This window comes from Oncorhynchus mykiss, chromosome 4 (genome assembly GCF_013265735.2).
Source record: "Oncorhynchus mykiss isolate Arlee chromosome 4, USDA_OmykA_1.1, whole genome shotgun sequence".
Lineage (NCBI taxonomy): Eukaryota > Metazoa > Chordata > Actinopteri > Salmoniformes > Salmonidae > Oncorhynchus > Oncorhynchus mykiss.
In genome coordinates this window covers 1,470,043-1,488,518 of record NC_048568.1, presented here as the reverse complement: position 1 = coordinate 1,488,518, position 18,476 = coordinate 1,470,043, and the positions used below count along the sequence as shown (strand labels likewise).

Genomic DNA, 18,476 nt, shown 5'->3' with positions numbered 1-18,476 from the left:
AGACAATGACCCCAAGCATACTTCCAAAGTTGTGGTAAAATGGCTTAAGGACAACAAAGTCAAGGTATTGGAGTGGCCATCACAAAGCCCTGACCTCAATCCTATAGACTATTTGAAAAAGCTTGTGAGAGCAAGGAGGCCTACAAACCTGACTCAGTTACACCAGCTCTGTCAGGAGGAATGGGCCAAAATTCACCCAACTTATTGTGGGAAGCTTGTGGAAGGCTACATAAAATGTTTGACCTAAGTTAAACAATTTAAAGGCAATGCCACCAAATACTAATTGAGTGTATGTAAACTTCTGACCCACTGGGAATGTGATGAAAGAAATAAAAGCTGAAATAAATCATTCTCTCCACTATTATTCTGACATTTCACAATCTTAAAATAAAGTGGTGATCCTAACTGACCTACAACAGGGATTTTTTACAAGGAATTAATGTCAGGAATTGTGAAAAACTGAGTTTAAATGTATTTCGCTAAAGTGTATGTAAACTTCTGACTTCAACTGTTTATTTATATTTGTTGTCTCATAAAATATGAATTATATGTAATTGCACACACAATTATTTGATCAATTGCAATTAGTGTAAACCAAAAGTTTCACCTCTACTCGTCTTTAGGATAAGTTTTACCATGTGGGGTGAATCACTTTCTACACTTGAAATTCTTAATTGGAGAACATGAACAAACTTGTCTGTTTGTAATTTCAGGGAAGTAATATTGTTAGCAAGGATACAGCTTTGTACAGGTTTTACTTCACTTAACGGGCACGCAATGGAAATACATTTGCAAAAGCGGACAGGTTAGGCCTCCCCGTTTCAGTTTGTTTTTCTTTCCGTTTCGTGCCTAATGAACACAACCTTGTAGATTGATCAGTATGTTGTGTTTGGAGAGACCTTAACCGATGGGACATTAATTATCATTTTGTTCTCACTGTGATTAAAGTATTTTCGGGTAGCTTTGTGTTCCTTTTCATAGCTTTGCTTGCAGCTTCCTGCGTACTGTGCCCATGATGTTACCTGAAGGATTGTCCAATGGCAGAAGAACCTTGAAGGAAAAGGCAATGCGTTAACTAGATATTCAACCCACAGTGAACAACCAGTGGTGATAAAGTTGTTAAATCATAGAAATGCTGCCAAATGTTGTAGTAATAGTTGTAAAATCACACTTTGTTCAAAGTTTCCCATATACAATTTAGTGTAAAAAAAAGTTGAAATAGAGGAAGAACGCATAACAAATAATTTTCTTTTCATCTCTTCCTTAAAGGCAGGTCAAGGAGAAGCATCTACTCGAAGCAACAGGCCATCTGAGTATCTCTCCGGTTGCAACTCACTTCATTGTTATTGGTGAGACCCATTTTCGTCATGTCAATGGTGAAATAATGTTGGTTAGGCATGACTATCTCAATCTCTTCAATCTGAAACAGACATACACAGTAACACTTAGTGTTTTGAAACAAGGGCCCATATTCTTAAAGCGTCTCTGAGTAGGAGTGCTGATCTAGGTTTCCCCTTTTTGATCATAATGATTGATATTGCTTGGACGGGGAGAATCTGATCCCACATCAGCACTCATACTCTGAGATTCTTTATGAATAGTTTTATTTATTTGCACCAAGGAAAAACAAGTGATGGACAATACCACATTTTTTTTTTTAATACTTGTGCAGGTGTGGTTGGAAGCCAAATAACAAATAACAAAACCTAATAATTATAAATGATATAAATGAATTGATCAGTAATCACGAAAAAAAAAAACTATTTGTTTAGTTTAAAAGTGTGTATGCATGTGTGCATGTGAGTGTGTAAGAGTTATAGGCTATATACTGTCCCTAAACTAGAGGAAGAGGGAAGATAGGCTTTATCAGCATGCAGTTTGCCACTCTAGCTTCAGTCAGAGTCAGATTAAAGGGACGTTACAAGCCAAAATACAAAATTTACATTGTTTTCAGACCTCAAAAGTAGCCTAATGTCAAGATGACAGATCCCTCGACATCAGTTGTGTAGATCTAGCTATATGCCTAAATGAACGGAAAAGATAAGCCACACATATCTACAAATTACACTGTGCTTATATTTTCCATTCCATTTTTGATTGTGGCATATCGTTTACATTGCTATGATCTATAAAACAGATGGCCTAGGACATGTATTACTCTCAACAGAACACTACTACTTTAAAAGGTTTGAAAGACAAACTTTAATTTTGGAGTGGAATGTCCATCATGTTGGACATAAAATGACTTCTTGTTTATTCTGCGTGAACCTACCTCAGGCACCCTATCCAGGACTATGACCTGTGTGTCGTAGAGGGTTTTCTGCACAGAGGGAGAGTACTCTCCACGATCGTATGGGCCAGCAAACTTCTCAATTATTGTCTCCTTGACAGAGTTCCTGCAAAAAAAGAGTAGAATATTGAATATTTCCCCAAGCTTATCAGTTTGATCATTATTTCACAAGTTGGAGCCGTGCATGGCCACTCAGTCATGGGTGAACAGGGACCACGAATCCTTGTGGGGCCCACGGTGTTGAGGATCAGTGAAGTGGAGGTGCTGTTTCCTACCTTCACCACCTGGGGGCGGCCCGTCAGAAAGTCCAGGACCCAGTTGCACAGGGCTGGGTTTAAACCCAGGGCCCCGAGCTTAATGATGAGCTTGGAGGGTACTATGGTGTTGAAGGCTGAGCTATAGTCAATGAACAGCATTCTGACGTAGGTATTCCACTTGTCCAGATGGGATAGGGCAGATGGTGATTGCATCGTCTGTGGATCTATTGGGGCGGTATGCAAATTAAAGTGGGTCTAGGGAGTACAGGAACAATGGTGGACATCTTGGAGACAGTGCGGACAGCAAACTGGGAAAGGGAGAGATTGAATATGTCCGTAAAAACTCCAGCAAGCTAATCTGCGCATGCTCTGAAAACGTGGCTAGGGATGCTATCTGGGCCGGCAGCCTTGCGAGGGTTAACGCGCTTGAATGTCATACTCACGTTGGCCACGGAGAACGAGAGCCCACAGTCCTTGGGAGCGGGCCACGTAGGTGCACTGTCTTGTCCTCAAAGCGGGCGAAGAAATTAACACATTTTCTTGTTACAATCCCCAACTCCAGTTTGCATTTGGTATCGACTTGAGGAGGAGTAAACACGGCTGTTTTTGTACAGTTTATTTTGTGTTTTTCGTCATCGACGATCGTGACAGAATCAACCACCACAACAGGACCAAGTGGTGTGGTGACAGGCAGCGGCAGCAGGAGCAGCGCAAGGATGACTGGACATGGGGGGACGTTTTGGACGGCAAGGGTTGCTACACATGGGAGGAGATCCTGGCGGGAAAGTATCGCCTCCCATGGGAACAGGTGGAGGCAGCTAGGAGAGCAGAGGCAGCCGGAGAGAGGAACCGGCGATACGAGGGAACACAGCTGGCAAGGAAGCCCGAGAGGCAGCCCCAAAAATGTATTGGACATGGGGGGACGTTTTGGACGGCAAGGGTTGCTACACATGGGAGGAGATCCTGGCGGGAAAGTATCGCCTCCCATGGGAACAGGTGGAGGCAGCTAGGAGAGCAGAGGCAGCCGGAGAGAGGAACCGGCGATACGAGAAAACACGGCTGGCAAGGAAGCCCGAGAGGCAGCCCTAAAAATGTATAGGTATCGGCCGGGCTAGAGTGGGCATCGAGCATCGTGCCATGAAGCCGGCTCTACGCATCTGGTCTCCAGTGCGACTCCTTGGGCCGGCTTACATGGCACCAGCCTTACGCAATGGTGTCCCCGGTTCGCCAGCACAGCCCAGTGCGGGCTATTCCACCTTGCCGCACTGGCAGGGCGACCGGGAGCATTCAACCAGGTAAGGTTGGGCAGGCTCGGTGCTCAAGAGCTCCAGTGCGCCTGCACGGTCCGGTCTATCCAGTACCACCTCCACGCACCAGCCCTCCGGTGGCAGCCCCCCGCACCAGGCTGTCTCTCCGTCCCATCAATACAGGTGCTCCTGCCTGTCCGGTGCTACCAGAGCTTCCGCCCCTCAGTCCAGAGGCGCCAGAGCTTCTCTGTCCAGCGCTGCCAGAGCCTTCCTCCTCTCCAGCGCAGCCGGAGTCTCCCGCCTGTCCTTCGCTGCCAGAACTTACGCCCCTCAGTCCAGAGGCACCAGAGCCCCTCAGTCCAGAGGCGCCAGAGCCCCTCAGTCCAGAGGCGCCAGAGCCCCTCTATCCAGCGCTGCCGGAGCCTTCCTCCTCTCCAGCGTTGTCGGAGTCTCCAGTCCGCCCAGCGCCGCCTGAGCTGGGTACGAACAAATGATCCAATTCGGGAAAGTTGTATTCCTGGTCGCAATGCTGGTGAGTTACCGCCGCTCTGATATCCAAAAGTTATTTCCGGCTGTATGTAATAACACAAAAAACTTTCTGTGCTAATAATGTTTTTTTTTTTTAAATACTGCAAAGTTGCTTAGGAGCTAGAAGCAGAGATGCCATGTCTGTCAACGTCACCCTACAGCTTACTTTTGTTTCAAAGTAGATTTGTTCAAGAGTACCAAGAATCCCTCTGTGTGACCCTGATTTAGCCCACTGCAGTAAAAGGTTAATCGACAGCTTTGTTTCCAACGTGTAAATGATGTCTGTTTTACAGATCACAGGTGTTAGGTCAAGAGTATTATGGGGCACTATGTACAGTATTAATGAAATGAACTGTTCTTTTACACAGGTCATTAACTCAAGGAATTACCATGCACTGTCAAAGTTGACATTTTGGACCTTGTTGTAGCGCCACCTGGCGTAGACAGAGGTACAGAAACACCTGTCCTTGGCCTCCTGTAGAGTGGTGAAGCGGTCTCGGAAGAAGCCCTCAAAGCCAGACTGAGTGGTCTTCAGCACCTTCATGTTTTTCACGCCACTGTGAAGAATAGGGCTCTCTGTGGGGGAAGGGCACAGAGGTAAAGACCAGGGTTGTGTTCATTGGAGCAATCAACAACAAAAATGTTTTAAAGCATTTTGCAATGGAAAGTGAAAATCCCTGTTTCTAATTTTTATGATTGAGTCTTTGAATGAATTAAGAAATTGAGATAAAACTGTTCAGTTTGAGTGTTTGTTGCAGCTCGTTCCAGTCGCTAACTGCAGCGAACTGAAATGAGGAGCGACCCAGTGTGTGCTTTGGGGAGCTTTAACAGAATGTGACTGGCAGAACGGGTGTTGTATGTGGAGGATGAGGGCTGCAGTAGTTATCTCAGATAGGGGTTGTGAGGCCTAAGAGGGTTTTATAAATAAGAGTCAACCAGTGGGTCTTGTGACGGATATACAGAGATGGCCAGAATACAGAGGAGTAGAGTGCAGTGACGTGTCCTATAAGGAGCATTGGTGGCAAATCTGATGGCAGAATGGTAAAGAAGATCTAGACGCTCAAGAGCACGCTTACCTGCCGGGCTATGAATTCTGATTAAATGAGTAGTAAACAGACTGTATGTAACAGTTGTTAAAGTACTGTGTGAATTTCACCAGGTTCATATACTAATATGTCATTTTGATTTGTTATCATGCATGCCTGCATCCTGGGAGTAGGGGAGTGGGTACTTGCTCGTGTTCAAATCATTTTGATGCACTATGAGAGGTAGGCACGCTTTTTCTGTCGTCTTCAGAAAAGTTTGATTATTTTAAGCACAAAGTCAACACACAGTGTTTTGTTCATGTTGTATATTTCTAAATACTCATAAGTGGATGTTAAGATGCACTTGTAATTGTACTTTTTAGGATGATATCAACATTCTGAATTCAACATGTGGGTAATAGCTAGCTAAGGTATTATCATGTGTATGTGTGAACGATGGCTAGCTCCTCGAACGATCCCAGTCCCTTGTATTGTGCATCTGTTGTAGAAAGAGGCGACGATTCTCAGAACATATTTATTTAATTTTACCTTTATTTAAGTCAGTTAAGAACAAATTCTTATTTTCAATGACGGCCTAGGAACTTAACTGCCTGTTCATGGGCAGAACGACAGATTGTCAGCTCGGGGATTTGAACTTGCAACCTTCCGGTTCCTAGTCCAACGCTCTAACCACTAGGCTACCCTGCCGCCCCATATGTGCTCTACAAATGTTTTATTTTCTTTTGGATGCAGGTATGTGGTTTTATCTATGTAAAATATGTTATGTATAATAAGGAGAGGCTGTACTAATTTTTGTATTCAAAAATCATTTTGATGCACTATGAGAGAAAGAGGCGACGATTCTCAGAACATATGTTGTCTACAAATGTTTTATTTTCTTTTGGATGCAGATGCAGGATGCAGAGAGAGTTTTAATCAAGCAGAATTCTATCGGATCTCAAAAGTCCACGTCTATAGTCTCAATCAACCACACACAACACAGAGTTACAGCGGTGCAGTACAGCACCGGTTACATTGGTGCCTTCTAGACCCGGATTCAGCTCAATCACCGCGGTGCTGCTGCTCCAGAGACGAATTATATCATTGAGGTACTCTTGCCGCCTTGTGGCAAAAAGCGGAACTGCAGTCTTTTCTTTCCTGTTTATTTTTTTTCTGACAACGATGTATTAACTAACATAGAAGTGTGGTCATCAACAGACATTTTAACGTAACATTAGTGGTTTAGTGTTATGGCATCTTATAATGGTGATGAACCCAAATTCACTGCTGGGAGGGGGAGGTGTTTCTCATACTCTGATCAAACCCCTGTAAAGCGTGTAGCTGCAGGAGGTTCCCCCATGTTTTGCTCCACAAAAAAATGTGGATGAAATCCCTTCATCTAGTGTTAATCCAAACGCCCCTGTAGATGGTCTAGCTGAGCCGGCCACTCAGCTAGCCCGGGAAATAGGGAGCTCCAATTGGGAAAAACTACAGAGTGGCAGGTCCAGTACTTATGAGCCACCAGTAAGTAGAGAAAAGATAAGTGATCATCATTCAGAGTCAGTAGGATATGTGGACCTCAGTAAAATTAAGTTCATCATGCAATCAGACATAAAGGAACCTCCACCATATAGAGGAGATGGTACAGACAAATGCTCCATTCATGAATGGGAGGAGTCGATGAGAATATACTTGAGGAGGAAGGGATGTCCTGTTGGGGAACAATCAGATGAGATGATTAGTCGATTATCTGGCAAAGCAAGAGACATGGTAAAGATAAATTTACCCAATGAGACAACTGTTGATCCTACAGAGAAGCCAGAGATTGTATTTGACATTCTAAAACAGAATTTCAGCGAATTGGCCTATTCATGCATGCCGTTGGCTGATTTTTACAATACTCAACCTGTACCCGGAGAGGCTGTTATAGAGTATTGGGTTCGATTGAACAAGGCCATAGATGTCGCTGACGAGGGCCTTAAGAGACAAGGTAAGAAGATTGACAGCTCCAACTCCGATGTCGTTAGGATGTTTGTAACATACTGCCCTGACCCCAAACTGGCAGCAGTATTCCAATACAAGTCTGCTGAGAAATTGCCTGCGAGTGAAGTACAGGAGAGAATCTATGAACATGAACGCCGCAGGAAGGCCACTGTGTGTCAATCTACCACTCTATTATCAAAGCAAATAACAGTACATCCCCAGATAACTCAGTTTGAAGGCGGGGTCAATGCTGGTGCGTGCAGTGACACTTCTCTCACATCAAGCGCCAAACAAGATGGGCAGAGTGCAAGTATCGAGAGACTCATTCACCTGCTTGAATGTACCTTAGAGAAGAGCATACCACCCGTTATGGTTTCACAGACACAGGCCAAGGCACCATCTTTCCCCGCCCAACCCTTCAGGCGTAGGGAATGCAGGGTTTGTGGCTTAACAGATCACTCCACTGTGATGCACTGTAGACATGAGAACCTGTGCCTCTGGTGCTTTTCCCCAGATCATTGGAAGTCAAATTGTCCAACACAGGGGGGACGCTATGGTGGTGAGAGACGCCCAACACAACAGCAGAGAAACTCACCACCACAGCAGTAACCGTTAAACTGACACGTCCACAGGTGAAGGGGGAAATGTGGGTGTTCAACTGTCTACCCCTAAGAAAGAATCTGATGATCTCGAGAAAACGTATGAGATTTTGTGCTCTGATGCGAAAGAAGGAGAGAAAATTGTTATGTTAGGTTCACAAGAGGTTGAGGCTTTTTCAGATTTGTTTTACACCTCTGTGTCTGTACATGGGAAAGTGCAGCTTAAGGGCATGCTTGACACTGGGTCTATGGCCTGTACATTGAGTGAACATGCAGAGGAGAGATTTTGGAAGCAGGTGCCCTTCCTCTGCATTATCAGACTCCTACAGAGTTAGTGTTAGTGGGGTGTGGTGGGAAGAAGACCTCAACAAAGTGTTTCTATGATTTGGAGATGCAAATCTATGGGATTGATGTTAAAGTGCCCACCCTGGTTGTTCCTGGACAGCGTGATGATCTCATCCTGGGATCGAATGTCATTAAGCATCTATTGCATGAGATGAAAGGCACTGACGAGTACTGGAAGCTCATCAACAACATGGATGGCCAGACCCACTCACCAGAGGGTGAGAAGTTTCTGCAGATGATGACAAGTGTCACAAGATGGAAGGGACAGCAAGTTGATGGCAAGATTGGGACAGTGAAGCTCACTCAAGCTGTGACTCTTTCGCCCAAGACTGAACACTTAGTTTGGGGTAAACTTCCTAAAAAATGTGGCATTGTCTCCAGGCAGCACTGTAATAGTCGAGCCTACCAGGTCAAAGGTCATGCCCAGAAACATACTTGTGGGTAGAGTTACTACACCCATGTGGGGAGATGGCTGGGTCCCTTTAAAGGTAGTAAACTGTTCTGACAAACATCTCACCCTAAGACGTAACATGAAGCTGGCCGATATGTCTACATGCTTGGCTGTTGAGGATGCAACAATCTTTCAGGGCCTTCATGAAGTGAGGAAAACCCCAATGGAACAGAAGCAGGATGACAATGGCTGCCACAATCTGAAACAAAGACTGTCTGATCTAGAATTAGTAGACATTGACATTAATGGATGCCAGGTAACTGACCAGTGGAATTAAAAGCTTGTGAATACCATCACAAAATATGAAGACATCTTCTCAAGACATAATCTGGACTGTGGAGAATCCAGAGGTTATGTTCACCGTATCCACCTGGTTGATGACAGACCTTTCCGGCTACCATACAGAAGAGTTCCACCTGCTCATTACCTGAAGCTGAGGAAGGTATTGACAGATATGGAAGAAGTAGGTCTTATACGCAAGTCGGTTAGTGAGTATGCCTCCCCCTTAGTCATGGTATGGAAGAAAGACGGGAGTCTGAGGTTATGCACTGACTTCAGGTGGATGAATGCACGAACGGTGAAGGACGCTCATCCCCTTCCTCATCAAGCAGATTGCCTCGCAGCCCTTGGTGGCAGTCTTCCTACGAAGAACAGTGAAATTCCTCAGACATATCATTAAAGAGGACGGTGTGTCAGTGGATCCTGAAAAGGTGGAGACCATTGCCAAGATGAGCCAAGCTCAGCTGATGGAGGCAGACGGATGCACTCCCTCTTTGCTCGGAGGCTGAAATCCTTCTTGGGTATGGTATTATATTACCAGCACTTCATTCCTGACTGTTCCGCCATAGCCAGACCTTTGTTTGCACTCACTGGGGGTCAAAAGAGAAGAGGAAGAGATGGGAAGAAGGGCAACAGTGGGATTTCCCGGAAGCTGACGCTATCGGATTGGACTGAGGAGTGTGTCGTTGCATTCCAGAAGCTGAAGGATGCTCTTTTGAATTGTGTCATGCTATTTCACCCTGATTTCGAGAGGCCGTTCATTCTCTTCACTGACGCTTCCTTGGATGGTCTTGGGGCTGTGCTTTGTCAAGTGCCTGAAGGTGAAGATAAGGCAAGGCCCATAGCATTCGCAAGCAAGACCCTGAGTAAGTCGCAGAGAAGGTATCCGGCACACAGACTTGAATTTCTAGCACTGAAATGGAGTGTGTGTGAGAAATTCAGTCACTGGCTTAAGGGGCACGAGTTCACTGTCTGGACAGATAGTAACCCGTTAACTTCTTATGGCTGGGGGGCAGTATTGAGTAGCTTGGATGAATAAGTTCCCCAAACTAAATGGCCTGCTCCTCAGTCTCAGTTGCTAATATATGCATATTATTAGTAGTATTGGATAGAAAACACTCTAAAGTTTCCAAGACTGTCAAAATATTGTCTGTGAGTATAATAAAACTGATATTGCAGGCGAAACCCTGAGGAAAATCAAACCAGGAAGTGGCTTCTATGTTCCATAGCCTCCCTTTGCTCCATTTACAGGGATATCAACCAGATTCCTTTCCCTATCGCTTCCTCAAGGTGTCAACAGTCTTTAAACATAGTTTCATGCTTTTATTTTGAAAAATTAGCAAGAAAGATAACATTGCGTCATTGTATGGCCGGGTGCCAGCAGTGCTTTGTATGCGTAACAGTTTGGGCAGCCATTGCCTTTCCCTCTCCGACTGAAAAATACAGTTGCGATTGATATATTATCGATTATATATTTTAAAAACAACCTGAGGATTGATTCTAAAAAACGTTTGACATGTTTCTGTGGACATTACGGATACTATTTGGAATTTGTCTGCGTTGTTGTGACCGCTCTTTCCTGTGGACTTCTGAACATAACGCGCCAAACAAACAGAGGTATTTTGGATATAGAAATAATCTTTATGGAACAAAGGAACATTTATTGTGTAACTGGGAGTCTCGTGAGTGAAAACATCCGAAGATCATCAAAGGTAAACGATTAATTTGATTGCTTTTCTGATTTTCGTGACCAAGCTACTTGATGCTAGGTGTACATAATGTTTTGTCGAGCGATCGATAAACTTACACAAATGCATGGATTGCTTTCGCTGTAAAGCATATTTTCAAAATCTGACACGACAGGTGGATTAACAAAAGGCTACGCTGTGTTTTGATATATTGCACTTGTGATTTCATGAATATAAATATTTTTAGTAATATTATTTGAATATGGCGCTATGCAATTCAGCGGTTGTTGATGACAATTTTCCCGTTAACGGGATGGCAGCCATAAGAAGTTAACGTACATCATGACAAACAGATTGGTTGCAGATGGGTTGCCAAGCTGGCACCGTACAACTTCGATTTGAAGCATATCCCAGGCAGCAAGAATACAGTAGCAGATGCACTGAGCCGCGACCCCTTCGCAGTGACTGTCCCGCAAAGACTGGTGAGGGAGTCCTACCTAGCACTTCTGAATGAGGTTGTTGGGACGTTGAATGATGATGTCCAATATGCCTTCCGTTTGGCTTCTTATCCCCAGGAAATAACCTCCTTGACCACTGCTGAAGTGAAGGCCATATGTCTGCTCCATATCGACTGGGAATATTCAACGAAGATGCAAGCAATCCAGCTTGGTTCCAACACCCAATGGCTGCTTTCTCCTGGTATTGACACTTTGCCTGAACTCTCGCACGAGGAACTTCGAGTTCTTCAGCTGCAAGACTCTGTGACTTCCAAGGTCATCCCTTTCGTCTTCAATAAGAAACGGCCCACCAGACGAGATCGATACAATATTTCTTCTAAAGTGTTGTTGCTGATGAAACAGTGGGACAGCTTGATTCTAAGAGAGGGAGTTCTGTATCGTGTCATTAAGGAGAGTCACACAAACCGGAGAAAGTTCCAGTATGTCTTGCCAGAGGTGTTGAGACTCAAAGCAATGACTGGCATTCACGACCTTGCAGGACATCAAGGCCAAGCTAGAACTCTAGCCTCGGCCAGACAGATGTTTTTCTGGCCTGCAATGGAGAGCGACATCAAGGAGTATGTGCGCTGCTGCCAGAGATGCGTTCTAGCAAAGACTCAAGAGCCAGCGGCTAGAGCTCAGTTAGAGAGCATCAAAACTTGCTCTCCCATGGAGTTGGTGTGTTTGGATTATTGGACAGAGGAAGACAGTAAGAAGAACTCAGTTAATGTTCTGGTGGTGACTGACCACTTCACTAAACTTGCCCATGCATGGCCATGCAGAAACCAGACAGCCAAGCAAGTAGCTCGTAAACTGTGGGATCATGTCTTCTGTGTCTACGGATTTGCTTCAAGGATCCATACTGATCAGGGTGAAAGTTTAGAGAGCGAGCTAATAGCAGAACTGCTTAAGCTCTCCGGTGTCCAAAAGTCAAGAACCACGGCATATCACCCAATGGGGAATGGAGAAACTGAATGCTTCAACAGGACTTTTAGGTAACATGCTCAGGAGTCTGCCCTTGAAAACCAAAGAACATTGGCCTGAACAAATCCAGTCATTGACATTTGCCTACAGTGCCACTGTTCACGAGACTACAGGCTATGCTCCATTCTTTCTCATGTTTGGTAGTGTCCCTCGGCTACCAGTGGATGTTATGTTTCACAATGTTTTGGACGACTCCAGTGTTTGCAACAAGTATGTCGAGACTCTGATCACTGGGCTGAAGGAAGCTATGAGTGTTGCCCAAAAGCACACTGACAAGCAACAGAGACGACAAGGTCGGGAGTATGACAAGCGGGTTAAAAGGCATCAGGTTGTCCATGGGGGATCGTGTCCTCATCGCCAACAAGGGTGAAAGGGTAAATAATTCAAGACCTTTACGGCAGAGAGAAAGTGGTTTCCTGCCATTTGAAATTGATGATTCAGTGCACTTCAATGACAGTGATGCTGCGGGGCTTTCAATCAATGTAGATGCAGGAGAGGTCACCCACTCTGGCGATGGACTGGACAGGGAAGACATGGAGGAATCTGGGGAGGATAGTGCATCTCGGCTGGCAGAGGATTCAAGCGATTACCCCGAGCTCTGGACATCGGATGGAAAGTCAGAACCAGAAAAACCTTGTTTGCTTGAGGAAAATGACCTGGGCCACACCTCTGAGATCCTGGAGCTGATTCCTTCAAATCCTCCGCTGATCAATGATCTAAGGCTAGAGCCACTGTTAGTCACCATGGCCCCTAGCCCAGTGGCAGGTCGTACAAGGGCGGGGAGGGTCGTTAAACCCCCCCCCCCCCCCCCCGGTGCAAGTTTAACATAGTACAGAGATATGATTTAGTACAGAATTACATTTTTTTTAAGGCTAAGAATGTAGGTATAGTGTAAGAGGCACCATGCATCTAGGGGCAGCATCTAGCTGTGATATTTGAACTGCCATCCAGTGACCTCTCCAGAGGAGCATTGTGGTTGTTGTATACTAGCTACCTAGCTAGTATTGGCTGGCAATCATGATAGCTAACTTAATTGGACAAGTATAGATTGTGCCTCCCTGTTTTACTCAGTTTCAGAGCATTTTCTTCGGTTTGGTGCCTAATGAATATGACGTTGCTTTTAGGTTCACCACTCATCATTCAAAGTAAACCTTCATACATTTTTAGCTTCATACAGATTTGATAATAAGTTGTCCATGTGCTAAAGGTAGATCCTGATGGTAAGATATCTTTCATATAGCTGTGTTCTAGTATGTAAAGTGATGTTATTAGCTCACTATGTGCTATGTGCTTGAAATAAGGCATTACGGTACTGTGACATTTTCATTCAATCTTGAGTATGTCTGTGACCATTATTAGCTCACCATTATGATTCTGTTCGACTTCACAGAAGCGCCAGGATTCAGGGCTGTAGATGAATGCATGTACATGCTCGACACCATTCTGTGCAAGAAAGACGAGCCTCATTCATTAAATGCATCACTATTAAATGTCACTTAATCCATGTATACCTTTACAGAGTACACACAGGGGTCACCTCCAATAGCGTATCTATATCATAGACGTCATTCCAAACAACTTCCTTCTCCCCTCGAAAAGTGTCCCTGCAGAGCGGAAGGGACTGAAGTGTTGGCGGTATGGGGAAATCGCAACCTATTTCACACCCCAATAGACTAAATGTTGATCGCACCCTATTGCTTTCACCTATCTAGACCCTTAAGTTGTATGAGGGCAAGTCCTCAAAGAAAGGCATTGTGTTTTGAATTTTGAATCCAGCCTTATTCTACTGTACCTTCTCCAGTCTCCTCCATGGTGCCTCCTCAATCTTCACGTTTACCCTGGTCACATGTTTGAAAGCTGTCATGAAATGTTTGCTGATGTCCATGGCGAACTGCTCTATGGTCAAAACCTAAACAAAACACAAACTTAGTATCACTGAGGTGTCCTGTATTAAAGTCAATTGGAAAGATATAAATATATGAAATTAGATTTAGCCTATCTTTCCATTTCAAGTGAGACTGATGCATTTTGTTGAATTTACACAACAGAGTATGAGACATGCTAGCATGGTTCCAGGTTAGAGAAATGCACTCATCTTGACATTAGACCACCATTTAGGGGTGTCTAACAAACTGATATTGAAGTGAACTATATCACTAAGTCATTTTGGCTACCAATTCCATTTGCAGTGCTTTTATTCATTCAGCATTCTGCCATCTACTTTTCAGATGATGATAGCTGTCTTCCCAAACCTTTGAACTCTTTCTACGTATCTGGTGTGAGTGCACAACCACGTACTCCCTTCAGCTTAGCCAGTGCATGGACAGTGTTCTTGACAGTGTCAGTAGGGATGATGTCTGAGTTGTCACCGGTCAAGTAGTCCTTGCGGGACTTGAGGGTGAGCTCCACATTAGCCGTCAGCTCAGTGATGTAGTGGTGAGTTCCCTCTCGTCTGATAAACAGCACCTTGACCAGATTCTTGCCATAGCCGGTCCGCACAAACTCCACATTCTACAGAAATGTCAGAACATTGGGGTTGGTTGCACAAAGTGCTGTGACAGTGATAATGATAATTATACATTTAATTGATATACCGCTTTTCATTACAAGAAGAATCTCAAAGATGCTTTTAAAACAAAAATGAAGTTGGTGCAACTTCCGACTCGCATTTACTGTGAACACTGAGGCTGTACTCGCTTTAGGTCACAGCCAAGTGACTATTTGATCATAAAGTAGACCCACCAAAGTGGCCTACCATCAAAGACTTTTGAAAAAAAACATGCAGGACTTGACATTAACCTGTCTATCCACTTGTCCTACAGACAAGGTGACTGAAAATGTTGTGTTGTTTGATACAAGAAACCACTTTACGAAATAAAAATCATTATTATTACCTTACCATTATTAGAGAGAAACAGCCAAATTATGCTACCCCCTGCTTATTGGCTACTTAGCTTATTCAAGACCGTCTCAAAATACAACACTTTAAGACATAAAAAGCTCTTTACCTGATTTGCTTTTCAAAGATGGCTAGAAATGCACACATTTTGTGATACTGTAGGGAGAAACCACTCCCCCATTGTTGTCTAAAAATTAGCTTTAACTGGGCTAATAACTCAGTAACTAGCAAAGAATATGAATAAATGTGCACGTGGCTACAAAGTGCTATAAACACAGTCCAGTTCAAATTGAATGGCACGGATCCATATATGGCAATGGCTATTTGCATATAGCCCTACTGCAGCTCTGATTGGTTATGGCGTACTGGTCTGTGTAGAGTATGGCCTGAGTCGGGCCTGTCATTGCAATACAATTGTACTCCAATGTGCTCTGCCTACAAGAAAATGTCTTGCATAGTCAGTTTTGCATACTAAGTCGTGCATAGATAATTTTGTTTTGGTTTGTTACATTGAAAGTGGCTAATATTGCATTGATTCAAGCATCATTCCCACAGTAGAGTGAAAGGGGAGAACTCTAGAAAGTTGAGTGAAGTTCAAGCTCTTGCTTCTTTGTGCTGGCTGATATTTCTTCTGTGTGGCAGTCCAAGGGGAGCTGCACAGCTTAGAGGGAACATTGATTGTAACCTATTGCAGCATATCAACAGTGTTACAATTAACTTTTAAACGGTGTATCTAATGTGTAAAGGTACTATTTCTGCCACATTACTATGAAAATATATTGGATGCATACTAATGTTTATCTACAATATGTCTGAAGACCCTATATTACAAGAGATTATAAGAGATAAAAACCAATCTGATATTTGTGGCATATCAACATGTTATACTGTATTGTGTTATATTGGGCCGGACACTCAAGAAATGTTATTCCATTACTGTTTGTTTCTAATTCTCAAAGTAAAAACTCTACGGACACTATGAAAGCTAAAACCAAGTTTATTCTTCCCAGAGGGTCAATGCAGCTGCATTAGACAAAACCATATTCACACAAGCACTGATATTTAACCCTTTCTCCTAGGCTGAGTCTCCTCCTCCACATCTGAACAGCCAATGCTGTTGTTCGACAGAACCTTGGTGATATCTGTTCTTCCTCACTTCATCTGACCTGACCTCTACCCCAAAGTGCTCACTCCTCCCCAACTCAAGGCTGTCATGGTTATTGATACCAGACTGTGTCTCTTCAACCCCCAGAGGATCCCTGATGGCTAACAATAACATATCCTGACATAATGTAAATATTATACTTTATCCTCTCTCCCTCAGTGACATAACTAATTATATTTCATATTCTCAGAACCCAACACTACTAAATAGTATATTATAGACTAAAGAAACCGTATAGACCAGGAGTAGGCAACGCTGGTTCTGGAGTGCCGCAGGCACTTCATGCTCTTGATTTAACCGACCTGGAAGACCAGGTGTGTTTAATTTAGGATTCAAGTTTGGGATTAACAAATTGTTTTTTATGTTGAAAGTAACCACCCTATTGCCAGTGAGAGAAAGCGGTTTGGCTCAATGGTCATTGACCCCACACAACAAATACTTAGTATTTATGTTCTGAAGAAATCTAATGGGTCAATGTTAACAAGACAACAATAATTGCAAACTTGACTTAAGACATACAAACCTAAAAAAAAAAAAGTTCTGTACCTGAGTTGAGGTAGTTGCCATGGTGTCTGTGCCTCCTCCAGTCTCCTGATGTCCTGTAGTGTCCTTGTCTGCAGCAAGAGTGGAATTTGGCTATGATGGAGGATTTTGTAAAGAGGGTGGTCTTACCTGTTGTCATTTTAGCAGTTACGCAAGTAACTGTCAGTTGACAAATGTTGTCATAGCTTTCAATTATCAACCTGTAAGCATTTGCCTTAGAAAATATATTTATTTGATAACCTGTGGATCAGAATTCTGATAGTTCTCAAGATTATGTTGAGAATTATGACAATTATTTTTTTACTAGAAAAGGAATGTTTCAATCAGAAACAATACATGCTTACATCAGATATGGTGCCTTCAGAATGTATTCACACCCCTTGACTTTTTCCACATTTTGTTGTGTTACTAAGTAGGATTAAACATTTTTGTCAACGATCTACACAAAATACTCTGTCCATGTAGTGGAAAAATTCTGACATTTGTAAAAAAATATATATAATTACAAATAAAACACTAATGTATCTTGATGACATAAGTATTCAACCCCCTGAGTCAGTGATACAGCTGTGAGTCTTTCTGGGTAAGTCTTGTTCACATTGGCAGTTTGAAATGACTCATCCATTTTTTGGGCATATCTGATTAGAATCTGTTCTTTTTCCTGCAGTCTGAGTACCCCAAAAGCATATGGAATCAGATATTTCAAGCCACAGTTGGGTACAAGTATGATTCCTGGCCATGTGACTTGTGTCTGAACGATCAAATCTGATTTATTTGCACAGAAGTGTTTTTTAGACTGTTATTTGGCATATCTTCTTTCTCGCTAGCTACTCTGTTGACATTTTGACAAGAACGTGGTAGCTAACTAGCTCGTTTTGAAAGTTAAATCATCATATCCTTTGAGCCTTTAAAAGTGTTCTTATACTATGATTTTAAACATTCAAAGCAACTGGGAAACGTCCATGTCACCTTAGCTTGCTGCATAACTTCTGAGTGATAGGAAGCTTGAGCACCACCACCAATCAGCCTACAGCACTGTGCACACACCCACCAATACTATGACAACTAGCAATAGCCATGTCAGCAAATGACTGTTGTCTGAACACACACAAATCAGATTTTGTAACTTGTAACTTGCTATTTGGACAGTCAGTAGTCCAAAACGGATTTGAAAAACAAAACTGATTTGCGCATTAAGGTGTGTGAACAAGGTTTAAGAACTTCTTAATTCTTCAAGCTCTGTCAAATTAGTTGTTGATCATTGCTAGACAACCATTTGCAGTTCTTACCATAGATTTCCAAGGATGCCTGTAACAACCACCCGAGCCACTGCCTGTTCACCCCTCTATCATCCGGAAGGCGAGGTCAGTACAGGTGCATCAAAGCTAGGACCGAGAGACTGAAAAACAGCTTCTATCTCAAGGCCATCAGACTGTTAAAAAGCCATCACTAACATTGAGTGGCTGCTGCCAACATACTTACTCAAATCTCTAGCCACTTTAATAATAAATAATTGGATGTAATAAATGTATCAATAGTCACTTTAAACAATACCACTTAATATAATGTTTACTTAGCCTGCATTACTATATCATATGTATATACTGTACTCTATCATCTACTGCATCTTGCCTATGCCGTTCGGCCACCGCTCATCCATATATTTATATGTACATATTCTTATACATTCCTTTAC

At 43.2% G+C, this 18,476-nt stretch overlaps 1 protein-coding gene across 1 annotated transcript; it reads right to left on the bottom strand.

The window, feature by feature from the left end:
- Nucleotides 1-933: 933 nt before the first annotated feature.
- Nucleotides 934-16,917, bottom strand: uox (urate oxidase). The gene is made up of 8 exons (XM_021599954.2): nt 16,784-16,917; nt 14,472-14,684; nt 13,966-14,082; nt 13,538-13,616; nt 4,712-4,898; nt 2,273-2,396; nt 1,337-1,420; nt 934-1,050 (listed from the first exon to the last, which is right to left on the bottom strand). The coding sequence occupies exons 1-8, from the start codon at nt 16,802-16,804 to the stop codon at nt 976-978; spliced, it is 900 nt and encodes a 299-aa protein (XP_021455629.1). The 5' UTR covers nt 16,805-16,917; the 3' UTR covers nt 934-975.
- Between the last annotated feature and the right edge of the window lie 1,559 nt (nt 16,918-18,476).